The sequence below is a fragment of the Fusarium odoratissimum genome, assembly GCF_000260195.1.
Source record: "Fusarium odoratissimum NRRL 54006 unplaced genomic scaffold supercont1.28, whole genome shotgun sequence".
Classification (NCBI taxonomy): domain Eukaryota; kingdom Fungi; phylum Ascomycota; class Sordariomycetes; order Hypocreales; family Nectriaceae; genus Fusarium; species Fusarium odoratissimum.
In genome coordinates this window covers 89,845-117,428 of record NW_022158712.1, presented here as the reverse complement: position 1 = coordinate 117,428, position 27,584 = coordinate 89,845, and the positions used below count along the sequence as shown (strand labels likewise).

The window sequence follows — 27,584 nt, the reverse complement described above, 5'->3', positions numbered from 1 at the left end:
AATACACTCATGAAGCTAGTACACGGCCAGATCCCTTACGCGCAACAAAAATAGTTCCTGTCACCTTAATACCGACGCCAGACCCTGAGGGTCTGGTAAAAGGAACGGCCCGCTCCCGCACAATCTTCTTCATCACGGTAGCGCCCTTCTCCTTTTCCTCCTCGCTCCAAGACTCAAATGCCCTCGAGCCGAACCCATGGGTTAGAATATCAGCGACTCCGTCAGCCGTCTCGCCACCCAGATACACGTCAATTACAGTGCTGGTATGTACGTCGAGCCCGGCACCTGACAGCACGGCCTTGGTATGCTCCGGGTCGAGCCAGATGTCGGAGACAGGCGGCTTGAACGGCGTATCGTCGGGGCGGATCTGCGCCTGGACCTCCTGAATGATCTTGATATGTCCCATCGTCGTCCAGCCGGTGACGACGGCCACTCCATCGGGGTGAAGTGTGCGCGATATCTCTCGGGCGCCCTTGTCGGCGTCGGTGAAGTACATGAGGCCGAGGTTCGTAATGGAGTGGGTGAAGGTGTGGTCAGGAAAAGAGAGTTCCTCGCCGGTCATGGCGGCCGCGTGGACGTTGGGGTGGGAGGAGAACCGATCCCTAGCAATGCTGACCATATTCTCCGCGACGTCGATGGCGTGGATCTCAGGCTGGATCCCGGACTTAAGGATGATGTCAGTCACGATGCCGGTGCCGCATGCGTTGTCGAGGATCTTCGACTCGGACGTCAGAGGCTTTAGGTCCGCGATGAAGGAGATGGCATGCTGCGCGAGTTCACGGGTACCTCCACCTGTGGTGGCCTCGTACTTGTCTGCAGTCTTGTTGAAGTGCTCGGTGGCTGTCAGCTTGGGAGCGGACGACATGGCGGCAGAGCAAATAGCTAAGCATGACTTTAAGGTAGCACCATCGGCATATTGTGACAGGTTCGCAGATTTATATTTCGTATCGAACTCTGATGAGCTTCAGGTTTACGGATATCGCAATAATACTCTAATGATGTCCGGAAGTCGGAGAGATAACTGTTTACTCATCATTTCCGGGGTGCACGATCATACCTAACCTGAAGAGGTTAAGGTGGTAGTTTATAAGGTTAGGCCGCTCTTAAGCACTTATCCATAATAGGCATAGTCTCTGCTGAGTTCCCCAGCTCTGGACTGAAAATTAGAAAGCCTCCGCGGAAATTTATGCAATAGTTCCCCCGGGTGGTCCAACTGCTTTCCGTGCTCTCGGATGTTGTCTTTACTGTTTTTGTCTTGTCAATCCTCTGACTATTGATCAAGCAAAATGGGCGCGGCCATTCATCACTCACAACGGCGTGTCTCCTGCGAGGCTTGCCGGAATGCCAAAGCGAAATGCCAACGAATCCGACCAACTGACTCTCAGTGCGCGCGATGCTTTCTCCTGAAGATTGAATGCATTGTTGGAAAACAGAGAAAGGTTGGCAGACCACGACTACCGACTTCTGGTCGACCTACGCATTGCGAACAGCACAACAATTTCGCAAACGAGGTGGTGCTATGGACAAGAGAAACTGGCGTTGTCGAAAATTCCAAACATTCATCGGTTACACTTACGCCATCATATTATAACGATCAGGCCAGCTTGTTGAGTCCTGAATCCTCATTTGCCGACTCTCTTAGCGTTTTCGGCTCGGAAACAAGCAGCTCAGAAGCAAGCAGCTGGCAAGAAACCATTCCTGACGAGGGTGCTTCATCGACGTGGGATACATCGTGGGAGCTAGACCTGGCTTCGCTCACTTCCGGTGGCAACGCCAGTTCTCACAGGCACAGGTTTCTCTCTCATCCTCCTTCAGTGGTGAATTTATCACTTTGGAGTCGTGAGGTAGCTTCACCGAGATACCCAAACATACAGCACCCGAGTTACACAGACAGCCTTTCCCAGTTGCAACGCATCAGTCTTGATCTTCACGTTCGTGTTGTAGCGGTCGAACACCACAAACAAGCACTCACTTTGGACATGATCAGCTATAAACTAGGCCCGCTTTACAAAGATGGATTTACATTAGCCCAGTCAGTCTTGAAATCCTCTCAGGACTTTCTCGTTATCCTTGCTCGGCTTCATAGCTCCCGAGCCGGGGCAGTATCATCATCAATACCGCCACCCCCCCTCAATTTTGCTGATTTGGGCTTGCCGGTACTCCTGCCGCGTCCTTGTATTACGTACCAGCCCTTGAGTGCCCCTCTGGCTCTGACCATAATTAATGTGTTTACACAACTGATAGCTCTTTACGAGCTGATTATTGAAAAGCTCTCTGCACGAGTTAACCGTTTGGATGTTCTGCCGATCGAACCTATCCCTAGTTCTGCCTTTGAAGGGTCAATGATGGTACACCCCTGCAAACAAGGCTTGCTCTTTACCCGTATGGCTGTGCCTCTATTAGAAAGAATGGAAAGTGTATTGGGAACTGCAGGAGGCCCTGAGAATGGTGAGGGTTTATTGTCTCCACGACAATTGGACGTTCTGTGGATTGAGCTAGGCGGAGTGAATGGCGAAACTGACGTCGGTATGCTGCGTCCCATACTGTTGAGGAGGGCATTCCATGACGCTGAAATAATATTAAGGCGGATTCTCTCCTAATGAACTCGAAGCAACATTACATAGCCAACACGACTAGCTGATATTGATACTTAACTACTACTCCTGCTAAGTTATGTGACAGTAGCTTGTATCTTGGCTAGAGGCGGAGCCGGTGTCACAGTGTGCCGTACTGGATTACGGATACTACGTACGGATGCATTATTAGCCTCGCCCGTACACTCACGCTAACTTTTCTCGATGACCAATCAGCCTCTGCAGTCTTTTAGCTTGTCCTACACCATAATCTTGATCGAGATGACGTGGATCTTGGTGTGGCGAAGTTTACCAACCCTGCGTTCTGAAAACCCTCCCCGGAGGCTTTAAATAGAGAGCTACCTGGATCCTTGCACTATACCCGATATGATGATAATGAACTCGTAACTTCTCGTAGCATTCCTTCCAGAATGGAGTATATATCACATAGAGCTCTCTTCTTTCTCTCCTCCCCATGTCTTTCCTTCACAGCCTCACCACCAACCTCGTACCCAACTACTTCACATCCATAGCCAGAAGTTTGACAACCACCACATCAAACATGCCTCCAGTTGATGCCCTCATCATCGGCGCAGGTCCTGCCGGCCTGTCTGCAGCTCTTGCCCTTGCCCGCCAGCTGCACACAGCCGTCGTCTTCAACAGCTCGCTCTTCCGCAACGCGCGTTCGGAGCATATGCATACCATACCCACATGGGATCACAAAGACCCCGCTGCCTTTAGGGGCGCGACACGTAAGGAGATCTTGGAGCGGTATAACACAATCTCGTTTAAGGATTGCGAAGTTGCCAAGGTCGAGAAGACGAGTGCGGGTGACTTTGCGGCCACAGCTGTGGATGGGACAACATTCACTGGCAGGAGAGTCTTGCTTGCCAGTGGTGTCACTGACTTGCCGCTTGATATCCAGGGATATGATCAGTGCTGGGGCCGATCCATGTGCGTGTTTTCCCATTCTGACATCCTGAATAACACTAACTCCTCCAGCTACCACTGCCTCTTCTGCCACGGTTATGAAGATGTTGGAAAGCCCTCCGCTGGAATCCTTGCCCTCGGCGAGATCTCCTCTCCCGCAGCAGCCACAGCCCTCGCGCGCAGTGCCAAGCAAATAACCTCGAAAGTTGTGATCTACACCTCGAACAACCCTGGCGTGCAAACCGCAATCGCAGCCCTCCTCGGCCAAAACAATACCGCCATCACAACAAACGACCGTGAGATCGCTTCTCTCGCTCTTGGTTCTGAAGGTAGCGGAATCATTATTACCTTTGCAGATGGAAGCTCGGTTGAGGAGGCGTTCCTTGCGCACAAGCCGCCTACGAAACTTAACGGCCCGTTTGCAGAGCAGTTAGGTGTGGAGTTGACGCCCGGTGGAGATATTCAAGTAACACCACCATTTGGAGCCACCAGTGTCAAGGGGGTTTATGCGGCAGGAGATTGCGCGGCCAAGATGAAGAATGTCATGCAGGCAATGCATATGGGGGCGTTCGCGGGGGTAGGGATGGCGCATGACTTGCAGGCTGAGGGGCCCAGAATTTAGATGCGAGGGCTAAGGGCTCTATGTTGCACATATACTCCAGAGACATAGGGTTTGGATTAGGGTTAGGCTACACTATTTAAGCTATCTTTAACCAAGGGTTTTTTTTTTAACTAAGATATAGCTATAAAGGGAGATAGATATATAAAGAGGTAAGAAAGAAAAATAAGAAAATAAAAGGAATAGTAATACAGTAAGAAAAAGGCAGATACAAGAGATATAAGTAAGGAAATAAAGAAAAACAGGTTATAAGAGATATAGCTAGAAAGAGCTGAAAAGGAAATATATTACTAAGAAAGCTACAAAAGAGACAGATAGCTAGAGAGTTATCAAAGGTCTAGAAATCCTTTTAGAGGCATTCCAGGCTGACCTACCTTATCTATCTTATCATATTCAACATCTCTCAACCCTCAATCTTAAGCCTACTTCAATGTCATATGCTGGTCGTCACATGTTCGGATAGTCACTTGTTAATTGTCCCGTGTCGCGGTGGTATAGGCAAAGCTGTTGCAATACACCGTGATGTCTGTTACATTACAACACTGTTCCTGAATGCCGTTTGCAGGACAATGTGTCTGGCCTTTATGTTCATCAACCATAGGAAATGCAAAATCAGTTTAATTTAGAGCAGAATGTATGGGCAATTAGAGGAATATAAAAAAGCGCAATGCTTCCTAACTCGTTGAACGCTGAAATTAAGTTGCACGACAACGGTCTTGGCCGTTGAGAAGGAATATAGTAACTGTCGTAGACAACAGAACATACGGGGCAAGGTTTTGCATATTTAATCTCTATATCGTTGAACCCGAAGAAGATAAAAAAGGAGGTTTAAAAAAATAAGCTAATTGAAAATATTCCCGAACTCGCGGCATTTTTACTTGGTAACCTTTTTATGCTTGAAGAATTATATAGGGTAATTTAATGGCATTGGGAGGGAATATAACAAGAAGCGAAGATAAGATATGGAATCTTTTACCTCAATCTTGGTTGGAAAGTTAGACCCCAGTGCATACTTATGCATTCTGTATACATTTTATGCGGATTAGTCAAGGGCTAATTACATTATCTGAGATGCCTCCTTGTCTGTGCGATATGATGGTAAGACAAGGTAGTCTTGATATTGACTCTCAATTGGATGGAGACCCATAAGTACCCCAACAGTGCCTTGGCGAAAGCGAAATGTTGCTTGCACCATTGATCGATGTAAGTGGATTGCGTTCGACGCAAAAGAGTTTTCTAGATACGGCCACAACCACGAGAAGTTACAGCAACATACTGCTTAAGCACGCAGGCTTCTGGAGGGAATGAAAAGCATGAGCTGCAGAATGCCAGATGTTATTGGGAGGTGATGCAGCCATGTAAGTACTGTCCTTGCATCTTGGGTATTACGATGAGACATAGCAATGCGCAAGTGACGCGATACCATCCTACAAAGACAAGAAACACGGCTCTACAAGTTTAGTGGCTATGATGAATGTTGTGAAACGCTTCGATAGACGTGGATCTCAGATATTCCAGGTACAAGTGCCAGGATCAAGGTTGTTGGCGTGCAAGGGGGTAAATCTTTGATCGCGGGGCAGTGTTTCAGCTTTCCGCACAACTCTTTCCATAACCCGGTAAAAATAAAACCACCAGGTTAACTAAGCCAGAAACCAGGCATAAACTGATGTCGCAAACGAAGTTTCATATTAGCCAAGTTTCATCAGTAATCACTTCTGTTGGTATCCGTCAGTGTAGTGCGAGGACGAGTGAAACACATGATCCCCGTTATTATTTGCATAAAACAGGCACTGGGGAAGTTATCCCTCTATGCAAGAAGCTCAAAGCATAGTCGAGACCGTGGATGTGTTCCAGAACAGTACAGTGCTATTAGAGAAGGAGACGTGGGCTGGCCTTGCCTCAGAGGCGGCCTTATCTATTGCAAAGCTTTTACTCGCTGCTATCTCTCCCATAATTCACGTTTGTACTTATCGCCTCTTACTGCTGCGCTTGGATCTCTTCGTCTCAGTACTGTCTTGGTGGGGCGTCCTAGTAAGAATGAGCTTTTAGAGAACGCTAGACAGGGCCGAGAAGCGGAAGAAACAATTATGGAAGTTGAAGATTGGGCGATTGATACGCTGGATTGGCACCAACGTGTAGCTCTCTTAGCATCTTATCACCTGCAACCAGTAATCGACCGTATCCAGCTTCAAAATAATCATGATGAGCATGCTCTCCGGTTATTCAAGGCTCGGCTCCTCCAACAAGAGCTTCAAACGCTAGTCATACGCAAGAGGCAGAACATCCACGAATGACAGATTGAATACCAGAAGGCTGAACGGTTCGTCAAACGAATTCAGGATGTGAAGAAAGAAGTGGAAGGTAAAAATAAAACGGAAACATACGTGCACTTGGTTGAGGAAGGGTACCGGATCCAGGAGGACGGTTATTGTCCTGAACAATGCGTAATCCTTTAAAACTCGATGGGTGCCGGAACACGACAGTACAAAAGTTCTTACCCAATCAAGAATCCTAAAATCAATACAGTTAGAGACCACTTACAAGAACAAGAACAAGAACAGCAGGTAAAGTCTGGTATATAAATCATTACGTTATATGCCGACAATAAACCTCTGAATTAAGCGGATCATAGGTGTATCCGCGCAACCGCGTCGCGCGATGCGTTAGGTCTGACGCTGTAAAGGTCCTGATTTTAAACTTCAATATGTTTATATCTTCCATTGGGTTGAGACCCATACTGGGTCGTGTTGCCAGCTAATATACTCAAGTAAAAAAATAATTATGTAGAAGTCAACTTATCTACTTTCGGACGCTATCAGTGAACTGAACGAGCCAAAGGGAACCTGGCGAAATCTTGAAAGTCATCCCAGTTGAGCGAGAGGAGTCCCTTCAGATCGCCATCGCAAAGAAGCTTGCAGTCTACTTTGTGGTCTTTCTCACTCCAGCCTGCCTTCTGGCAAACCTGATTGTTACGTGATTAGCATCCTAATAGAATATTGTAAGTGGATTGTGACTGTCTTACCCCGTTACAGTACCAGAACAGCGAGCACTTCGCACACCTCTTCAAAGATGTAGCCTGTTTCTCGCATCCGTGACATATTCTCATGCCATTCGCTTCCATAGAAAACCTCTGGACTTGGTCGCTCAGCGCCAGCAAGTTGTCTAATGACAGTGGGAATATCTGTAGTCGGCGCGACGAGACAGATTAAAAAGATGCCACAACTAAGTTGACCACAGAGAAATAGCAGGCATACCTTGAAAAATGTGGGGTCTTCGTGACGGATTCCGGGTTCCGAAAAGGCGAATGCATGCTGTTGTGCATAGAGAACTGCAATAGTATACCCCTTGCAAAGCTGTGACAGGTCTATTTCGCTGCCGCGCCTGTCTGTATAGAAGGAAAGCGGGATTATCATACCGGCCACGTCCTTAACTTCCATATGTAGACGAACGATTGTTGCAAAGTCGACGATTTCTGCCAAAAAGCACCAATGTCGCCAGGGCCGATAGTTGACCCCATCTCTGCTTTTGAAGAAGTCGTCATCAACATCTGTCTCGTCAGGCAGTTGAAGGAAACTAGGAAATGTCACTTGGTTGCGGAGAATTCCCAGTTGCTCGGGTTCGTTTTCCTTCTCCCTCTTCCATATCCAGTTTTCAAACTCGTTTGAGTCAAGTCCCTGGGGGACATCATCCACGGCAGTCCTCCAAGCCGTTGAGTTCCCATATGTATCGTGGCTTGAAGGGTCTTGAGCAAGTTTCTTGGCGTTAAGCACTCTGGGGCTATCGTCACCTTCCAGGACAAGCCATCCAGCCGCCGCCCGTTCAGTAAAAACGCGTGCCCTGGCCAAGTCTCCGTGGGCGACAGTAATCTGTGCGGCATCAAAGAAAGCCCTCGGCAAGCCGACATCGTCCAGAGTTTGTTCATTATATAGTCGGACTTGTTGATCCACGTATCCAAGTACCCGCTTCGGGTCCGACAAAATTCCTACCAGACCATCTCTACCAATACGGGCATCTAGCCTCAGGATCTCATCGAGCCGTCTGTCGCTTTCGGCGCTCAGATGTGGTGGCAATGAACAAAGGTTACATGAGCAGGTAAACTTGAACTTCTTTCGAAGGGCTTCTTGACGGGTTCTGCGATTGTTCAAGATACCGACGTAGGTGATGGTGATCTCTTCACCTTTGTCAATATCTCGCAAAGCATGGACCGTGTGCCGTTTGATGCCCTCATTCCAGGCTTTCTGTGCGTTGTTGTCGCAGGCGTGGTTGATGCGGCACGCTGCGAGAAAGATGCCACTTCCGCTCTCAATGGGAAGAGCGTTTGTTCGAAAGATTCCAAGGTATTGTGAGTCAGCTTCGCCGGGATAAATGTTGCACATGGATAGGAAGGCTCGCCGTTGGTCCGAAGGAAGTTCATCAACTTGCCTGCGTAGGGATGCTCGTAGGGCCGGACTGTCTGGCGCATCTTCAGGAATTCTGATAATGGGCTCTTCGGAGAGGACACGAGTGCCCTTGAGGATCTTATGGGTGACAATGAGTCCTTTGCCTTTCCCAGGAACCTCCCGAAGAGCGACCATTCCATTATCGGCTAAGCTCGACATTGTAGCTGTTCCTATTTATCTTGTATATTGTGTTGAAGAATTACTGCTGGTTGGGTAATGAAAGAGAAGTGAGGGTAAGAGACAAAAGATGAGCCTCTAACTAGCTTAAAAATGTAAGAACAGAACTGGTGGGCCTCCTGCAGCCAAGGCAGGCTGGAGAAAGCTCGCCTTACGTAACCTTGATTGGTTGATTTCATTCACATGAGGCGCAGTATAAAGTACCGCCAATAGCTACATACTATGCCAGTGAGACTCTAAATGTAGACAACGTTAGGCCGCCCTGCATATTAGGTACACATATGGTACTATATACTAAATAGGCTACTGTTTCTTAAAACTGCCATAATAACAAGAATATCTATTAGAGTGAGCAGTCTTAAGGAATAGAATTCTTCGTTGAGTTATATATTTCTCGCATATTCTTTCTCAAGTTAGCAACCGACTACCACCAACACCTTCATATCTGCCTGCGTTTCTAAAACTTCATTACTTATAAGCTAACATAAATATTTCCAGTCTTGCTCAACCGGGCGCCTATCAATCAGTTGCCTTATCGGATTTCGGACTTAGTAAGCACGAACCCTCTACCAAGTTTAATAGACACAATTAATGTTGCGCCGACTTGCTGAACAACCTGCCGTAGGCGCTTTTCGGGCTGTCTTGGGTCTATGCCCACTCCAACAACGCCCGCCTTAACTAGTCCAGGCATGGCCACAGACATCAACATCGACTTTTCGAAAAGAAGAGGCACTGGTTGGCTGGACTTAACGCCTCTATCGATAGGCACTTTGGCAAGCTTTGGTGGACAGCCCATCAAGTTGCTCGTAGCTGAGTTTACCGTCCTATGCGTCTATTGCCAACGCGTGCGGTTGAGCGAGGACCCTCGCTTTGATCAAGTCATACAGATTTGACTCAATTGTTTTGGGAGGGGTTGAGTTCCAAGACCAGGTAAGATCTAGGTCAAGTGAAGAGACCCTGTTGAGATCTGTAAGCTTGGTTCGACTGTTTGAAGCATCGACCAGCTGCCTCAAGATGTGTTCAAACTGATTGGCAATTTGACTGATCCAAGATTTCCATAATGAGGCGGAGTGGAATTCCAAACGCAGAGTGTTACTGCGTTTAGAGATTTCGTAGTATTCCAACAAGATTGGACAACCAGTGAAATAGCGAATTGCATTGCCATAACTCGTTTTCCCACATGATTTAAGAAGAAAACACGACAGGGGCCTGCACAATGCCGCGGTTTCCTCGCTGATGCGTTCGATACGGCCCAGGCGAGCCTCCTGGTACAGACCCATCTCTTGCCACTGACTGGAATTTCAGTAGGAAGTCCACTAGATTCAATTCTCAGTCCAAATATGCTCTGATTGGAACCACTGAAGTATCGACTCCCGGAAAGATTTTGATCCCCAGAAGGTCGTCCGCTCGACGGTGAGAAATGGCTGCCACAAAGATAACATCTTCGGAATCGAAGACTTGTGAAAGCACCGTAGACCAAGCTGCCCGGCCTGGAACCTCAGTACAAAAGCTGCTGTGGTTGCCAATGTCCTGCATCACTAGTTTCATATGTTGATCCCTCTCAACCGCTGCGGTAGATCTGTCTCGAGCTGTTGGGTCAGGGGGACCAAGCCCGGCAAGCTGACTCTTCCAGAAACTGGAAGTGACTCTTCTGTCTGTACCAGTCACGTAGCGGAAGAATCTGTCTTGGGGTCTGACTGACGCCTCTGATTCGCTGGACTCGATCATAGCGCTTCGTGTTGCGGACGCAAAAACGGGCCCTGCAGACAAAAGGAACTGAATCGCCCATATCAGTATCGTACCGGATTCTTGCGCCTCGTCGTGACTAAAACCCGCTGTTCGATAGTGCAAAGCAAGATCAAGGGTGCCAGGATGGTGATGGTCTTCGAGTACGAAAGCGAACTCGTGCGAGCTGACCTGATGGTACTTCGCAAAGTACAAACGTTTGACACCCGATGGATTGCTCCAAAGCAATGATACGATGGTGTTGAACAGTCGTCGTCGCTCATCTTTATTCCCCAGGTCGTGATTGATCTCCGCCAAAGAAGTCTGTTGATGGCGGCGGTGGCTCTTGAGATTTCTTGCTATCAAGGCTGCATCTGCTTCAAGAGATTCGCCTAGATCGGCGTGGTTAATGAGTATATTGGCCATAGGCCCGAAGATCCTGCCAATACCCTCCACATGAACATCTCGACCGGATAGTATGTACCCAAAGAAACTTTCGTCCATAACCGTGATGTAAGATAGTACCAAAGCCCAAGCAAGGTGAACAAAGGTCGACCGGGTCAGCCCCAACTGCTTACATTGCTCGGTAACCCCAGTCATCGACTCAAAAAGAATGGAGATAGTCTTGTGGATATCTAGTTCTGGGTCACCTTGGCACATCTTGGATACGGGAATCTGACATGGCTCTACTCCGTGTAGAACAGAAGTCCAAAATGTTAGTGTCTCAGATATAGGCCGCCTCTTGATATGCCTGACAACATCACTGAATTGCGGCACATTCTGCATGACATCGCTAGAATACACTGAGACCACATCCTCTAGTAAAGTCGAAATAGAGTAGGAGTCGCACAAAGAGTGACAGATATCGAGCCTGAAGGTAATGCTGCTATCCTCGGATCGGCACACGGTGAAAGAGTGCTTCGCTTGATCATCCGTAAACTTTGGTCGAGATTGCCTTGCTAGCAGGTCCTCCGGGCAGGTTGGAGTCTGATATTGGGTTACTGGAGTCTCCGGCCTATTGAGCCCGATTTGAACAAAGCCATCCTCACTAGGGTGCGCGGCAAGTATTGTAGAAAAGATTCTGTGTACTCCAACTACAGCTTTCCACGCATCCTCTAGACGATGTGGGCCAACGGCATTGCCATCCGATGATAAAGATTTCCATATCCAGGCGGCTTCGTATCCCTAGGAGCTTTGCAAGACTCCTTCCTGCAGCGGAGAGCAAGGAAGAATACCCGTGAGCTCAAAGGGATCGATATCCAAATCGCGAAGTTGCACGTTAAGATAGTCCAATCCTTCTTAGGATGTAGCCACATAGGGAACCCACCAGGAGCCACAGTGGTAGGATTCGGAGTTAGGTCATCATAAAGTGCTCCCAGGACGTGAATCGATGTTTGGACCCATTCTAGGAATTGGTCTCCGAGCTCACTCATTTGGGGATATCACTTTAATACATTTTACTAAATATATTGCCTTTACTATGAGTAATAAAATCCTCTTTTTATCAAAGAGCTTAGCTAAGTCCATGTAGTATATGAACTCCTGTTAGATCCAGCCTCCAAGTTTAATTGCAACAACTTTAGCACCCTCAGTCTCAGTCCCATTTACTGGAGTAGCGATAGCTCCGGACGTGCTTACGTAGAGTATTTCATTTTCTAATGACCTATGCCCAAATACAACCGACGTACAGCCGGGTACTGTCATCTCGCCAATTCCTCCGATAATTGTCTTCCATGCCTTGGTTGTGATGTCGATACGGACGATAGAGTTGTCAAGGTTAGTGGCAGCATATATGTTTCCACGAACGTCGAAGCTGAAATCATCTAGGAAGCCTACACCGTTGGACAAGTCGGCCACAATCTCAGGCCTGTTACCCTTTGCTGGGTATCCATTAGGAGTGATCGCAATTCGGTAGATGGAGGCTTGGAATGAATTCGTCCAATAGAGATGCCCGCCCCGAATCTTGATGCCATTGACACCAATAGGTAGTCTAGCACCTTCAACGGGATCCATCTCTAAAGGGTAGCGGAATGCCGAGGTATCGAAGATCCCAGTTGTGATGTTAAGGCGACCGACTAAACCATTGGTGGAGTCGGCCACAGGAACTATATCAGATATCCCTAGTAGAGCTGTCACGCCGTTCAAAAATCTACTATCAGTGCCCATATCGCTGACTTTTCTGAGCTGAAAGACATTATTGAGTAAATCAAAATCGACAGCCCATGCACCAAAGGAACCAGTAATAGTGTTTCCGGGCGAAGTAGAGTTTCCACCAACGAAAATGAATGTTTCAGTACCCCGACGGCTAGACTTAACCTGGGTAAGGCCATAAATACTTTGAATAGAAGGGACAGAAAAGAGTTTCTGGAGTGAATTGTGGCCGGTGTGGGGGTTTCGAATGGTGTAAATGGCAGCTGATGGCCACAATTCTGTCGTGAGAATATCACCATTCGATCTGGTTGCGATATTTTCAAGAAATGTACCATGTTCAAGTTGAGCAAGGGTTGTCCAAGGAAGTGATTTGGACAGTGCGAGGGATGAGAAAGCAGCTGCGGCTAATATTAGCAAGAACATAATTTGCAAATACCTGTAAATACAGCATCGTCTGCGACGTTCCCTTTCAACAAGAGTCAGATTCGGATCTGGCTTGGCTGCATTACACTGCAATGCTATGCCAATATCCGATGCCATGCCTACACTCAGCTGTACGATTGTTAATGGGCTTGGAGCAAGGCATGACAAGACTGACCGAGAATGACCCAACTTTGTTCAGCTCCTTCATTATGACTGATTGTGTAAACAAGGACAAGCAATGCCTCCAATGTACTTAATCGATAACGAACAAGAAATCTATCTTTACAAAGACATATCATAGCCATGGCGCGATATCGGTCTGATATTACTGCGATGTTAGGGCTGTGAGAGGAACTTGACGCGATGGAATGAATCACATCGTCGCCTTTATCGATTGTTTTTAGAGTGGCAGAGCAGATGAGAAAAAGCAGCGCCAGCCATGATAAGTCGCAACTAGATGTGTCATTAAAAAAGCCTGCTAGCTGTTTCTGGAAAGTCGGTCCATGAAGGATATGGAAGAAGGGAGATATGCAGGTGAAGTACCGAATGATCAGATATTCACATGACTCACGAGGTGGCAAGGCGCGCTGATCAAATCATTGACTATCACCTCTGAAGCAAGAGGAAATGGGAAATACAAAGCTTCTGGTTACGTTATTACATGCATAGTATCTTTCTCATTTGGAATCACTTGAGAACTAATACTTAAATTTAAATACAGATCCCTCTCCTACCAGTTGGACGCCTACAGATGTGACAATTAGTATAAGAATGACAAGTGACGTCATAAAAGCAGCGAGGGTGACTGCATTGGCGATAGGGTCCAGGAATCTCCACGTCTCGCCTTTTTGAAGTCTCTGTCTCTGCTTCGACCTCTATATCACCCTTTTCCAACTCTTTAATCAAGCTGTCAATCTGTTTGGTCATTTCCTCATCTGTCGCAAGAACAATTTTTCCATCGACTTCAATTACATTGCCACCATATTTTTCAACCAAGGCTGTGTCGGGGTACTTTGCGCCCATTTCATGAAGTTGATCCCAGTTTGTGACCCAGATAGCATCTTTGGGAATCTCAATCGTGTACTTGGCGCTCACAAAGCTACCAGTAAGTAGGACTTTGAGGAAGGAGGATCCTGTCTACTTATTAGACCTTCACTCTAGCTTCGTCACGGTGAAGAGGCTTAACTATACCAGTCTTCATATTTGATAGAAGGTAAAGAGGCTTTTTGGTGGTTGTTTTACACGATAACACTGTGTAGACTTGCAGCTCTTATACCTGGATTCTGAACAAATCACGTGTTAGAGGCTGCGTGAGTATCGCCATTGTTGGTCGACAATAATCAGAGTGTACGGGGATCGAGGACCAACATGCATAAATCCTTCCTAAAAGGAAGGGTCTGTTGGGAAGAAATTACCGCCATGACAATTGAGCATACCGCTTTCCCGGACAAAGGCCTACAGATCAGTCTAACTTTCACTTTATCTCATTTTATACTGGCCCATAATGAACCTTTTGAGTTAATATGGTATCGCCAGTATTACTCCAATAACAAGAGGGCGCAGGAATCAATCCGTACAAAGATGCAGGCGACGTCTCTAGTAATATGGGAAGCACCTTCGTGTGGTTATAAAACGCGGATCTAGCGGATCAGCTTCGGAACTCGGCACGCCAAGTTGGTTAATATGTTCGATTTTGCAGGTAAAATGCATATGCATGTTAGTTGTTATCTTCCCATTTAGATTATGATCTGCTTCAAGCTTGCCGAGAGCCGAGTATAATGGAACTTTTGGAGACTTATCTCGTATGCGAGCTTACGAATCTTTCAGTTTGTTGAGCCCTCTTTTGATGACTGGTCAGTGGGCTATGTGCTGTTAAGTTAAAGCGAATTTCTTGAGTTGACACATAATTTGGGTTTCATACGGGCCGAAGGTGCTCTTGAAAAGGCGCAACAGTTCTAGAACTTGTTAGTTCGGCCGATTAAAAGAATCAGGGTTCCAACTCGTATTACGTAACTATCACGTGTCATCACTACTGAAATCTGATTTATTTAAAGATAAGCCCACTCCCATGTTGAGCATTTATCTCTCAAAATTCACCGCCAGTTTACATTCGATAAAATATTCTCTAATCATGCCTCAATCTGATTCGGAGCATCAAGAGGCGGCTCATACTGAAGAAACTTGCCCCGGCACTACATACAAGTATCTTTCGCCAGAACAACAAGAAATAAGCGATATTTTATATAAAATGGAGGGCCATGACCTAGACCTATTAGGCATTGTACACCTCGGCCGTGACGGGATTTTCCGCTACCTTGATGCTGATCGCAATATCCACTATGCAATTGCTCTAAGGCCTGCGTTAATAAAAGCTTTATTGGACCGCGGCCCTTATGATAAGGAGGAAGAGATAGTCTTTCGCGGAGTTGATGGAACAAAAGTTCCTAAAGAGCAGTGGTATAATCCACCCCTGGGTATCCTTCCCGAACCACTATCTGAGGAGCATCGGAAAGAGGGCCAAGAACTTATTAAGAAGAATAAAGAGAAGATTAACAGGAATCGTGAGGCTTCGAAGAATTACAAGGAACGTCTTGTATATATAGAGTCAGATCATAAGCTTGAATAAGTATACTGGAGTGCCGCCAGTTGAGAGACAAATATTTGCATGTAATCCGCCGACTTTAGGTGACATGCTTGGTGAAGAAAGAAACAAGTCGGAGGAGCCACTTGCGGGCTAAGCCGCACCGGATAAAGGTAACGAAATATGACTGACCGTCGAAAAGTTAGATTCAAAATCGAGGCACGTGTCGAGTGCGTCGGTGGAAGAGAAGACATAACATATACATAGAACGTCGGGCCCCCTTTATAATTGTAATACAACTTGCCCTCACTATTATAGCAAAAAGTCTATTTATTGCGCCAGGAGGAAGCCATCCCTCCTTAGAAGAATGCTAAAGACTTATGTTTCTATACCACTACAACTGTACTAAACCAGCTCGCGACTATAAGCATTGCTCGTTATATCACGATGGGCAACACCAGCAGCCTGCACAAGCTTCCTGGTAAACTCAATATGCTCAATACCTCGCTTGGTAGTAGTACGTCGCTGCTATCTAATCTCGGTAGGTATGCGCTCATGCTCTACAATGAAAAGTCGTTGTTACTTTCCTCATAACAGCATAATAAAAAATAAAAAGCAACATAATCAGCCAACACTCAATAAGCTTCTTTGCCACCATGCCGGTAGTAAGCCACTGTTCCTCGAATTCACTATTTAGGAGGTCCTTACTAACGCCTCTTGGATCCTGGTGGTCAAGCCATAGGCTAGTTAGTATATTAGCATAATTTATAATAGCAGATATAGTAATGTTATTTAGGTTTAGTACTTTATTACAGGGGATATATATAATAATATTATTAGACGTATAACTAATATAATAGTATTTTCAAGTATTAAAAAAATTTACTAGAGTATAAAATAAATAACCTAGATAATTATATAAAGGCTTAAGTATTATATGCCTAGATAAGTAATTATAATAGGTATAAAGATATTATTAAGATTATTTTATACCCTGGCTTAGAAGGTATTTTTAGAAGTAGACCTTAAGTAACTATGCGCTATTCTGTCTCAGTCATATATATAGTTAATTTCATTTATATAACTAGTCTTTAAATAAGTAACTTTAATACAGGGCGGCCAATAGCCGGCCTGTTATAAAATAATACAGAAATTCTTTTAATCTTTTTAACGAAAAGCAAGCTTGACTAACAGAAACTCCATAGTATCCCTGTTTATGAATTTCATGCCAGTCGAGAGATCTTATAATTATTAGAGCAGAGGCTAACCTAGACCTATACTAATACACCGAATGCAATTACTATGATTCAAGGGAAGATCATATTGAATACCTTGCTCTCTGCCCTCTATGGAAGATCTGGTTGTTGCGAAACAGGCTAACTTTAGTGGCCAGGCCCGTTATCTGGGGGGTCATATCAACAATGAGAGCTATCGGAGAACAATCGACAGCCTGACACAACTGGTCAAGGAAGATCTCAAGATGAGTAGACAAGGCTTTAGGCACGCGCCTACCGCTGAAGGTCCTCACAACCCAGGCGTAGTGCCGCATGGGTTTGATCCTTAAGGGCGTGGGTTCAGCCTATCAAGTAAGAAATAGCAGACAGTACGATATCGATTCTATCTTGTGATTCTCTTTCTTTCGTGTCGTCTCGGGAACTGTCAATACCTACTAGACTTCTGCGACTTCACTTTACGTACTTCCACCCATACTCACATCAACAATACTTGACACTGTGCTTTCACGGCAGCGTTGTTCCGGTGCGTAAAATGTAACAAGAGGGTATCTTAGTGCCGTTTCTTCCTGCTTCAGAACATATGTCGCGCATGCTGATCCTCACTCTACATAATACTAAAGATTTTGTTTAATCGGCGATCGTGGAGTCTCTTGTCGGTGGAGGGGAGTACATGTAAGAAGCTGGCTGCGGGGTAAATGGTGATGATGCTCGCGGGTTTAAAGCACACCATGAGTCATGGACCACAGGTCTGACACACTGATTGGCTAGAGCCCATCTAAGCTTGGCAGTCATAGGTTTCCGTTGTAGCAGGAGGGAGCTCGAAGTTGTAACGGCGTCACGGTACTGTCCCAAAACTAATATCTGCATGCAATATGTGTTTAGGCTATCTATCTTATTCCGTCACGGCGTTGAGAAGTGCGCAGGCGGTCGACACCAGTTGTAAGCTTACCATTTGGTCCCCGCCATAAGATCATCAGAGCCATGCCATTTCGATATGTATCGGTCAAAGTCAGGCTCACCCTAAATCTAGCCCTCTTCCGGCATATCACAGAACTAGACTAAGTTATTTATTAAATATGCCTTATACTTAGCTAATTTATCCCTAGGTATCTGCTTAATTATAAGGTAGGAAGCAGGTAGCCCTTATATAATTATCTTAGGTAAGACTATAAATAAGTAAGATAGCTTATCCTTTAACCTATAGTGATACTTATATATAAGGTCAATAAGCTTATTAATATAACTATTTATAACCTTTGTTATATTATATACTATAAGAGAAGTAGGTAATAATAGATAGTATTAGAACTTACTTATAAATAGTTATATTAAAGCCTAGGTATAGGAGCACCTTATATCTAAACTGTGCTACTAGGTCTAAAAGCTATCTTATTATAGGTATCTGGTAATTAAAAGCTCTAATGGGATCCTGGCAGTTCTAATAGGTATAGTTTCGCTGCTTCAAGTTTCTAGGAAATATTTTTATAATAAATTCAGCCTTTACCTACTAGCTTTGCCAGGGGTTTCCCCAGCTTTAAGTTGTTTTTGTTTGTATGATCTGTAGAAACGGACAAGATGGTACCTCCTACCTACCCGGGAGAGCATCTTGACTGCGTTGGCATTCTCTTCAATCTGCTCGTATTGGATGTAGGCTCGCCACAGGTCTTCTGAGGACGGGTTCTCACCAACACAGATGGCTCGGCCGACCGTTGTATGTTCGAGCCCTCCGACTGCGACGTCTTGGTGCCTTGATTGGCCTCGATCTTGGAAGTTCTTTGCATGGAGTACCGGTGATTTCTCATGGAGAGATACGACTCGAGTCACTGTCATACACTAGCGATGCAGCGCTATCTGCAACATCGGCCGATCGCTTTGCTGGATGAGTGCCCACTTGTAGCAGTCTTTCTTTGCCTTTTCCTTTGGACAGCGGATGGAAGAGAAGGTGATACCATGCTGGGCAATTACTGAATACGTAGCCTGCTACTGTTTGGGTATGTATCTGTGGGGTGTCGGGGGTACTAAATGGTCAGAAGTGCCTGTTCCAGTGTTTCATTAAAGGTTTTTAAAAACAGAGCATGGGGATTAGGAAGGGAGACTGCAGTAGCAAATAATCTCTTAAAAGGAATATGCATTTAAAGGGGTTATGCCCCTCGTCAAGTAGGCGCATGAAGCTAAGCATGGTGACTCCACAGGATAACCTATCGTGCTGCCCAGGGCAGCTCTGCAATATACATCAGCGCATGTTGGTGCGTGATGGCAAAACTTACCGCCACTGCAAATTCGATTTTCTTTTAATCACGAAAGAGGTTCTTATATGTATCTTCGATTAAGATCCTCTAATCCTCATCCTGTCAACTACCATACAGGGAGATATTAAAACCAGCATAATGACAAAGACGGCAGACTACTAATAGACACTAATGGCTGGTCGTGTAGACTGGAACATATAGCTCTCTGTCATCTCTGAACCTTCTGGGTAGATTAGTTGGTGTTTCGAAGTTGTTGCTATTAGGATTGGTGATCCTGAACTAGAGGCTGCTGGTACAGAAATAACAGTAGTATTTTTGTGAACCATGATTACCTTCTCGATGATGCAATTAATAATTGGATTAGTCAACTATCTATTTGTTTGACAGTCGAGTCCAGGTCTTTGCTGTTTAGCCCTAGAGTCTCTTTATCTAGCCGGCTGATTGTATTTGCAAGAGGGGATAAGCTGCTGCTTTCTTGAAATCTCTTCAAGGGACGTTCTCGGATACCGATTTTGTCCAGTCCAGGGATGTCGCCCTCCCTGTCTTCATAATCTGTGTAGTTCTCCTGTTTATCGGCAAACCTATTTATTTCCATATTATGAATCTCTTCTGACTTCTTCTGCTCTTTGTGAGGCTCGGCAAGAGACAGGTTGGTGATGTCCTTGTCGTCATCATCATCATCGTCACCCTCCTCCTTCTCTTATGATTATTTAGAAGCTTCGTGGCCACTTTCTTCTCTTCGTAATCAATCTGTTTACACCAGGCTTGGGGTGCTTGTGTTATATTGGCCTAGCATAGTAGGATCCGAGTCTGGTTGGGCGCTGACATCGGCATGGTAGTTAAGAATTTAATTAAGCACTCAAGACCGGGGAATGAGGGGTTCTTTGGCCCCTTCGCTTGTCATACACGTTGCATTTCCTCCAACGCTAGAGTCAGATATTCGTGATACTATACTTTAAAATTCTGACTGATTGCGCTTTGTCCGCTCGCGCTGCGAGTATCATCTGGATTGACCAGTTCGTGGGAAACGCGAATGTGAGTTACCAACTCGATCTCATCATCTCTTACGCCCCATTTAGCGTACTGCGATGGCGGGATTTGTCCTTTAGATGTGTCGGTATTCTGGCCTCTCCCGGTGATCTTTGTGTGGACACCGTAGCCGCTGGGCTGGTTCGACGAGGAGCGATTTGTAGATGTTTTAGATCGCATAATAAATCTTCGAAGGCCAGGGAGGCACACAACGATAACAGCAGTGCTCATCTCGGCGAGAGATAAGGTATCTATGCGCTAGGTTAGCCTAAGAATGTTATAGAGCAAGGACAGCGAAGACATACTGCCAGACTGGTCGTCAAGCTCAAAATCAGTCGCATTATATGCAATAAACCGGGACAGGCTAACTATCAACGTGATAGCACCTAAAGAAAAGATCCCAATAAGGGCGATCTGTTGTTTTCTGTGAAGCTTTAAGTGTTTAAGCAGAAAGAAGGGGTAGAAAAAGACTATTCAGGGCCATGTTAAATGAATTCCTTCAAGTAGGTAGCAGGTACTTTGAACATACTAAGTAGATCCGTTGAGAAGTTGAGACCCCATTGAACACAAAAAGAAGCATATGAGTTCCATGCTGACTTTAGCTGGTTTTCGATAGACCTGATACCCGTCAGTCAGATGATTAGACAAGTCATGCCATTTAACTTTACCAATTATCAGAAAACGGTACGCAAATAAGAGTGTTTACAAGCACTGATGTAAGCAAAGCGCAACCAAGATAAATCGAGATTGCAAGCAATACGCGTCTCAATGATCCCAAAATCCCAGGAATTAGCTTCCAATAAAACAAGACGATAGATATCTTGGGGAAGTAAATCCCAGTGTCGAAAAAGTACTCCGCTACTAATACTATCTGCACATAGTCAGCATTATGATTCTCGTTCACGCAGCTACTGCATTGCCATACCTTTAAGTATTCTACTGAGTTAACTATAAGTTCAGAGCCAACTGCAGGATTATCGATAAGAATTCGAAGCGCAAGAGTCGAGCAGATAAACCATCCTAAGCTAAAAACCCAACCCAGCCATGCGAGAATATCAGGCACGCTGAATAAAGCCTGCTTCATTAGATAATTCGCCCAGCATCGTAGGACCAGTACCACTAGTGCTAAAATAAGCAGTACTGCTTGGATACCCTGAAGAAATTAGTTACGACAAAAAGAAAAGAGAGGAAAAGACAGAAAAAGAAAAGCCCGGATTACATAGACTCGGCAAACATACAATTGAAGTATTGTTATCCATTGAGGCACTCGCTCGATAGAGCGACCCGAGGCTTTGGTTCTACAACTAGACTGAGAAGCAAACAAAGACAAGAGGGACATGGTTCAGCAGCAGAGGTTGGACAAAAACGGACTGAGGGGTCTGCAATGTATTTAACCATTGAGGTTTAACTAAGAAATAACCAATAGAATTAACGATAGAGTTTAGAGCTGGGCTAAGCGAGTACCTTGTGCAGGGCGCTATCCCAGGCTTGGAAAGGAGGAGCTCGAGCACTTGCACATAAAGGTGGCGGAAAACGATAAGAGAAATCAAAACTCTAGTTTCATAATTTTGGGAGCTGAAGACCCACCGCCCCTGTAAAAATCGAAATCGATAACCTTAGCTCCTGCAGACTTGGCCTCGGGCTGCTGCCGCTGATCCTCCCGAAGCGACTTGGCGCAAATGCCAAGCCAACTAGCTCAGCGTCTGGAGACTGTGCACATAATGGTATTTCTTCCTCTCAAGTTCAAGGGCGCTCATCAGTCTCGAGCCACATTCAAATTCGAGCTTGGAAGCGGCGCGGTTAGAGCAACAGCACGACATGGAATTGGTGGGTTAAAAATTGAACGGTACTCCGTAATGAACAACAGAGCGCAATCCAGCAAAAACTCTATTCGAGACCAAGGTAATCCGGATGTGGATTAGATCAATCTCCAATTCTCGAGCTCCGCGAATCGCAACTGTTGCATGTAGATTTCGGTGGACCCGATACAAGCCAACCTGAAAAACTAATTAGCGCGAGTCATGCCATCTTGTCTCCGATTAGCAGCGTCAGGGACCTACTTAGCTAGGTAATAGCACCGACGAGCTAACGGGTGCTACAAGACCAACAGCCTACGCTATCTGAAATTTGATAACTTCAGGGGCGAAAGCCCGCCTGGCCATGGCTAGAGATGCGGATGTTTTGCTTTTTGTGATCAACAATGGCCTCGGCTCAGCATTGGGGCGGGGAGTTCCTCGGCTCCACCGGAGAAGTTGGGCGAACGAAGCTAAGGAATCATCGCGGCCTACGTATGCTCGGCGTGATAGAGCGTGCGATAGTTTAATTACTCCCCGGGGGGTTCGTACAAAACCAAACTCCCTCCTCCTAGCTCTCTCAGAACTGTTGATCTCGGACACTCCCGTTACCAAAGACCACCAACATGAAGCAATCACCAGCACAGCTTCTGACTGTCCTTACAGCCTTCTTTACCGCAGCCGACGCAGTCAGCCTCCCACCTCGAGATAAAGGAACCTGCAGGAAGACCAAGGTTGCTATTCTCGGAGCTGGTGTTGCTGGTATTGCTGCAGCTCAGAACCTGACCCAAGCGAAAATCACCGACTTCCTTATCGTTGAACATAATGACTATATTGGAGGTCGCCTGCGAAGTCAACAATTTGGCCGAAACACCAAGACCGGCAAGCCATACACTATTGAGCTAGGTGCCAACTGGGTGGAAGGCATCGGATCGCTCGAGACGCACGAGAACCCCATTTGGAGATTGGCGCAGAAGCACGGTTTAAAGACAACTTACGCCGATTACGATGCCCTCAAGACGTTTGACCACAAGGGCGCCAAGAACTGGACCGACAAAATCGCCGAGCTAGATGCCGCTTTTGAGAATGCGTCAGGCGACTCCGGTCACATCTTGCTGGATAACCTCCAGGACCTATCTGCTCGCGCTGGTCTTCGTACTGGAGGCTGGAGACCAGATAAGAACGATATGTATGCGCAGGCAGCAGATTGGTGGGGATGGGACTTTGAGGCTGCTTGGACGCCTGATGAGAGCGGTCTTGTTTTTGGCGTCGCTGGAGACAATGCTACCTTTGGTTATTTCAGCGATGTCAGCAACCTAGTTATCGACCAGCGCGGTTATAACTACTTTCTCAAGCAGGAAGCCAAAACTTTCCTCAAGGAGAACGATCTACGACTCCTCCTCAAGACTACCGTTGAAGGTATTGAGTATAACAAGAAGGGCGTCAAGGTCACAACCAAGGATGGTGGCTGTATAGAAGCTAACTATGCTATCTGTACATTTTCTCTCGGTGTATTGCAGAAGGACGTCGTTGAGTTCAAACCCAAGCTGCCTCACTGGAAGCAGAGCGCTATCGACCAATTTGCGATGGGTACATACACCAAGATTTTTATGCAATTCAACGAGTCATTCTGGGATACTGATGCCCAGTATCAGCTCTACGCCGACCCCATTGAGCGTGGACGTTATCCTCTGTTTCAGCCGCTCAATGGTAAAGGTTTCCTTGAGGGATCCAACATCATCTTCGCGACAGTCACTGGCGAGCAGGCCTACCAAGTCGAGCGACAAACGGACGAGGAGACCGAAGCGCAAGTCGTGGAGGTCCTGCAGTCCATGTACCCTGATAAGAAGGTCCATAAGCCTACAGCATTCACTTACCCACGCTGGAGCACCGAACCGTAAGTTGATAAACAGCCCCTTGTACCTAATTTCCCATCCATAATTAACATGACATGTATAGCTGGGCGTATGGATCCTATAGCAACTGGCCTGTAGGCATGACTCTTGAGAAGCACCAAAATATACGTGCCAACCTGGAACGCCTGTGGTTTGCCGGCGAGGCTAATTCAGCTGAATTCTTTGGCTTTGTCCATGGTGGATACACCGAGGGTCGCGAAATTGGTCATAGAATTGGTAGGATCATTAATGGAGAGGCTGGTGATGATGAATTTGATATGGAGAGATATGAGGTTCTGCATGGAACCACTCATAAGGACGAGTACAACGATGAGAACGGATGGTTGTTTCCTTACGATGTTGACGGTGACAACTGATCAAATCATGTTTCAGACATTCACAGTACATATTCATAAAGCGCAGTGCTCATAGTGCTTCGGGCATATACACAAATTTTCTAATGTATTACCAATCGAATTCAAGAGTGCAAAATTTGTCGTTTTATGTCTTGAATGAGAACAAGCCAATGTGATATATCCTCGACTTAGCTGTGAGTCCTGCCGGCGAAGAATTACGGTAATCACTGTTCTAGACCCCGCGATACATTATCTAGTTCGCTTCAAGTGGAGGATTTTAAGCAGTTAATATGGATGTGACTGCGCTCTTCACAGCTGATCAATGTATACATCAAGGTGGAGATGACGCTATGTACATGTCCAAAGAGATACCAACTTCTTCCCATTTGACCATGACGGGCAATCATCTTCATACCGTTCCCATCTTGGGTCGTAACACCGAGGAGTCGGTACTTCGCATCAGTGTGCCTGTCATGAACGGATACGAGGCAACAGTCCGCATCAGGAAGAGCGGCGTGTGGCTGCTGATCATCGCCATGATCGCCTACGCACTCAAGGGGGACATGGAGCTCTGTCTGGAGAAGGCGGTGGATGGCTACATTGCAAAGCCGGTGAACAGGTAGTTGCTAATTAAGAAGCTGCTAAAATGGCTTGCGGCACCCACCGATCCGGATGGCGGCCGCCAGGGTTTCCCGTGAGACCCTTCACCCGCCGAGCACTGTCTCTCTGCATTCTCGACTGGCGACACACATGCTGGAATATAGACTACGGCAGAGTACAAGGTTATACTTACGGTGCAAATGTGGACCGTGACCTGCCGCTTTTTCTCGGATGTTGCATCTTCTAATTCTGTTAGATATCCTGATTTCCAGTAGACATCTGAAGCCAAAGCACAGAGAAGAGGATCCGGATTTAGCTGGCCAACCAAAACCTTTCAGTATCAGATGCTATCTCCACTGCCATCAAGGCCAAGTCTTAGCTCCCTCATAGCACAAACCTTTACACGGCCCGACCGTTCAGCCGTGGTCTCTGACCCTCCAACCACGTTATAGTGTCGTCATGACCCAGGTCGCCTTCTGAGAGGGATTGGTTAGTCAAGAGCCAGAGCCAGAGTTAATAAGCATACTAACCAGACAAGTATATTAACCACTACACAATGTAACTAAAAATAAACTACCCTATAGTACTTTTAAGTTATAAATAAAATAATAGGAAATCTGATATAAGTATTTTTTATAATAATATGGCTAATACTTGTATATTATTTTTTTAAGAATTTTAAACTTTTTATTTTATATAGAAAATCTTATAATTTATAACTAGAATTTAAAGTTTATAACTATATAGGATTTTTTTAAAATCTGTAAAAATATTACTATAACTTATTTTAAGATATATATAACGTATACGATAAGCGAGTGGATCAGACAAGCAAGTAGATCAGCATACTGTGCAGCTAATAATAGCTTACCCTATAGTATTCTAATGCTTAAATAAATTAGCTAAAAATCTAGTAAAATTACTTTCTAAAATAGTATAGTTAACTATATAAGTAAGTACTTTTTAAATATTTTTAAATATTTTATTTTATTTAAAAAACCTTAAATTACAGTGTATTTTACAGTGTAAATAGACTTTAAGGTTTATAGCTATATGGGATTTCTTTTTAAAATATAGGGAAGTTAATATAGCTGATTTTAGGACTTATATATAAGCTATTAAAATCCTAGCTATTTTAAGCTTGATTTCGATTTTTAAGAATTATTTAAAAAATCGCTTTTAAGGTGAAAAGTGGGTTGATCCACTCACTTGTCTGATCCACTTGCTTATCGTGTACGTTATATATTATTAGAATTATATCTATTTTAGGCTTAAGTTAAGCTTTTTATAAGTTTTTAAAAGCTAAAGTTTAAGGTGTATAGGGTAGTGGTCATTATACTTGTCTGGTCAGTATGCTTATTAACCACGTTATAGTAAGAAGCGGAACTCGCTCAACCCCACACATCCGGACGGTCGGTGAACTGGAAGTACACCAGGTAACTCCCATTTGTTGTCAGACTCAAGCCCTTAGATGAGGCTGCGATTGAATTACGGAAAAGAAACTACAAGCTGCAACGGGCATCCCATAGGCTCCAGCTCCGGGAATCTGGACCCCGGGGAATGGTGTCGCCGCGCTTGACAGCGCTGATAGTGTGCGGGGAAATCGTATGGTTGGTGGGGTCTGAAGCGGGGAAGCACCTAAGACATTAATGATGGTTGTGTGCCCGATAGACTCCTAGCTCATTTAGAGTATGACATTGTGCAGTTGTCGACTTCTGTTAGAGGATACTAACAAAAAGTCGATGGCTTCAAACCAGTGGTCATCAGGATCTTCTTACGTGTGCTAACTCATGCTTTCCAGTTGCAGTCGGAAACTCAGTATGCCGAAGCCTCTTTGTCACAATTAGTTCACTCGAACGACAGCCATCAACAACATAGATGAGTGTGTGTTACTCAACGCGCTTGCCTATGATGTCAAGTTAGCTTCATTCGACAACAAGGATGTTCGTTCGGCGTGTTAACTCACCGGCTCCGTTGTCGATCCCTCCTCTTCTGTTTAGCCCTTGTCTGTTAAAGGGGCACAAATACTGATTTTTCTATTTAAGCTATTGGAGGAGTTTTGGACTGATCCAGACCCTCTAGAGACGGGTGCTTGACTATCCGTTCCCATTGTCGGACCAACAGTCTGTCCGGAGGACCTCGTATCCGATAAGATGGTGGGGTTGCGATGAAGGCGGCATGGCACTCAATGGCACTCGCGAAAGAATGACATAAACTGTATCTTACTTGCGTGGAGAGTCAACTCCGGAGGTGCAGGATAATTCTAAATATAGATGCAGAACTCAAGCTGAATTCACGGTAGATGGATAGTTAACGGTCGATGACTACCTAAGGGGTATATATTAGAGGTAATCCTCTCTACCTCATGGTTTTGTTTCCCCTATGTTGAAGCCTCTGTATCTGAGATACGAGCATCTTCACTCTCGCGGTTCTCTTATTAGCAGTTAGCAGAGAGACCCGCCAAATTCTATATTCTACCTATCACAGCTTTATCTCATCAAACCATCCATCGGTCACCATGCTTCTCAAACACTTTCTCCTGGGCGCACTTCTTGCCCTGAGCTCCGTCACTGCACTTCCCAACCCCGAAGCCGACCTTCATGACGTCGAGGCCAGAGATAACAAGAACCACCGCCCCCGTTGCGGCAAGGACGCCGACTTTGATCGTATGAAGAATAAGTGCATCTGCAAGGACGAGGGCAAAGAATTCGATCCAGAACACAAGATATGCCGCTGCCCCGAGGACCAAATGGAGGATCGTCACGATCCCCATAAGTGCGTTTGCAAGGACAAGGACAAGGACAAGGAT

The 27,584-nt window shown here is 45.6% G+C and overlaps 11 protein-coding genes across 11 annotated transcripts; 4 read left to right on the top strand and 7 right to left on the bottom strand.

Annotated features, from left to right (window-relative positions):
- Positions 1–7: 7 nt before the first annotated feature.
- Positions 8–984, bottom strand: FOIG_12668 (uncharacterized protein; the record flags this gene model as incomplete). Its single annotated transcript, XM_031213606.1, has 1 exon — positions 8–984. The coding sequence occupies exon 1, from the start codon at positions 863–865 to the stop codon at positions 8–10; it is 858 nt and encodes a 285-aa protein (XP_031056564.1). The 5' UTR covers positions 866–984.
- Positions 985–1,254: 270 nt separating this feature from the next.
- FOIG_12667 (uncharacterized protein) lies at positions 1,255–4,125 on the top strand (the record flags this gene model as incomplete). The annotated part of the gene is made up of 4 exons (XM_031213605.1): positions 1,255–1,931; positions 2,271–2,526; positions 3,146–3,527; positions 3,576–4,125. Exons 1-4 carry the CDS (start codon positions 1,287–1,289, stop codon positions 4,123–4,125), a joined length of 1,833 nt encoding a protein of 610 aa, XP_031056563.1. The 5' UTR covers positions 1,255–1,286.
- Positions 4,126–6,937: 2,812 nt separating this feature from the next.
- On the bottom strand, positions 6,938–8,720 carry FOIG_12666 (uncharacterized protein; the record flags this gene model as incomplete). Its single annotated transcript, XM_031213604.1, has 2 exons — positions 6,938–7,084; positions 7,158–8,720. 2 exons carry the CDS (start codon positions 8,718–8,720, stop codon positions 6,938–6,940), a joined length of 1,710 nt encoding a protein of 569 aa, XP_031056562.1.
- A 1,258-nt stretch (positions 8,721–9,978) lies between these two features.
- FOIG_12665 (uncharacterized protein) lies at positions 9,979–11,896 on the bottom strand (the record flags this gene model as incomplete). Its single annotated transcript, XM_031213603.1, has 2 exons — positions 9,979–11,648; positions 11,699–11,896. 2 exons carry the CDS (start codon positions 11,894–11,896, stop codon positions 10,068–10,070), a joined length of 1,779 nt encoding a protein of 592 aa, XP_031056561.1. The 3' UTR covers positions 9,979–10,067.
- Positions 11,897–12,008: 112 nt separating this feature from the next.
- Positions 12,009–13,245, bottom strand: FOIG_12664 (uncharacterized protein; the record flags this gene model as incomplete). The annotated part of the gene is made up of 3 exons (XM_031213602.1): positions 12,009–13,012; positions 13,061–13,166; positions 13,213–13,245. 3 exons carry the CDS (start codon positions 13,243–13,245, stop codon positions 12,009–12,011), a joined length of 1,143 nt encoding a protein of 380 aa, XP_031056560.1.
- A 1,882-nt stretch (positions 13,246–15,127) lies between these two features.
- Positions 15,128–15,735, top strand: FOIG_12663 (uncharacterized protein). Its single transcript, XM_031213601.1, has one exon. The coding sequence runs from the start codon at positions 15,169–15,171 to the stop codon at positions 15,661–15,663; it is 495 nt and encodes a 164-aa protein (XP_031056559.1). The 5' UTR covers positions 15,128–15,168; the 3' UTR covers positions 15,664–15,735.
- Positions 15,736–18,271: 2,536 nt separating this feature from the next.
- FOIG_12662 (uncharacterized protein) lies at positions 18,272–18,683 on the bottom strand (the record flags this gene model as incomplete). The annotated part of the gene is made up of 2 exons (XM_031213600.1): positions 18,272–18,291; positions 18,362–18,683. 2 exons carry the CDS (start codon positions 18,681–18,683, stop codon positions 18,272–18,274), a joined length of 342 nt encoding a protein of 113 aa, XP_031056558.1.
- Positions 18,684–19,419: 736 nt separating this feature from the next.
- On the bottom strand, positions 19,420–21,500 carry FOIG_12661 (uncharacterized protein). The gene is made up of 6 exons (XM_031213599.1): positions 21,370–21,500; positions 21,057–21,284; positions 20,800–21,002; positions 20,661–20,749; positions 20,437–20,601; positions 19,420–20,382 (listed from the first exon to the last, which is right to left on the bottom strand). The coding sequence occupies exons 1-6, from the start codon at positions 21,388–21,390 to the stop codon at positions 20,051–20,053; spliced, it is 1,038 nt and encodes a 345-aa protein (XP_031056557.1). The 5' UTR covers positions 21,391–21,500; the 3' UTR covers positions 19,420–20,050.
- Positions 21,501–22,329: 829 nt separating this feature from the next.
- Positions 22,330–24,311, top strand: FOIG_12660 (N1-acetylpolyamine oxidase). Its single transcript, XM_031213598.1, has 2 exons — positions 22,330–23,821; positions 23,884–24,311. Exons 1-2 carry the CDS (start codon positions 22,551–22,553, stop codon positions 24,194–24,196), a joined length of 1,584 nt encoding a protein of 527 aa, XP_031056556.1. The 5' UTR covers positions 22,330–22,550; the 3' UTR covers positions 24,197–24,311.
- A 154-nt stretch (positions 24,312–24,465) lies between these two features.
- On the top strand, positions 24,466–24,798 carry FOIG_12659 (uncharacterized protein; the record flags this gene model as incomplete). Its single annotated transcript, XM_031213597.1, has 1 exon — positions 24,466–24,798. One exon carries the CDS (start codon positions 24,466–24,468, stop codon positions 24,796–24,798), a length of 333 nt encoding a protein of 110 aa, XP_031056555.1.
- Positions 24,799–27,155: 2,357 nt separating this feature from the next.
- On the bottom strand, positions 27,156–27,548 carry FOIG_12658 (uncharacterized protein; the record flags this gene model as incomplete). Its single annotated transcript, XM_031213596.1, has 2 exons — positions 27,156–27,208; positions 27,293–27,548. 2 exons carry the CDS (start codon positions 27,546–27,548, stop codon positions 27,156–27,158), a joined length of 309 nt encoding a protein of 102 aa, XP_031056554.1.
- Positions 27,549–27,584: the final 36 nt, after the last annotated feature.

Excerpts from the sequence above, each read along its gene's own strand:
- FOIG_12663 (XM_031213601.1), top strand. The coding sequence starts at position 15,169 with ATGCCTCAATCTGATTCGGAGCATCAAGAGGCGGCTCATACTGAAGAA.
- FOIG_12661 (XM_031213599.1), bottom strand. The coding sequence starts at position 21,390 with ATGGATAACAATACTTCAATT. Across the intron at positions 20,750-20,799 it reads GTACCGTTTTCTGATAATTG|GTCTATCGAAAACCAGCTAA; the intron begins GTAAAGTTAAAT and ends GACGGGTATCAG. Across the intron at positions 20,602-20,660 it reads CTTCTCAACGGATCTACTTA|TCTTTTTCTACCCCTTCTTT; the intron begins GTATGTTCAAAG and ends GGCCCTGAATAG.
- FOIG_12660 (XM_031213598.1), top strand. The coding sequence starts at position 22,551 with ATGAAGCAATCACCAGCACAGCTTCTGACTGTCCTTACAGCCTTCTTT. Across the intron at positions 23,822-23,883 it reads CCACGCTGGAGCACCGAACC|CTGGGCGTATGGATCCTATA; the intron begins GTAAGTTGATAA and ends TGACATGTATAG.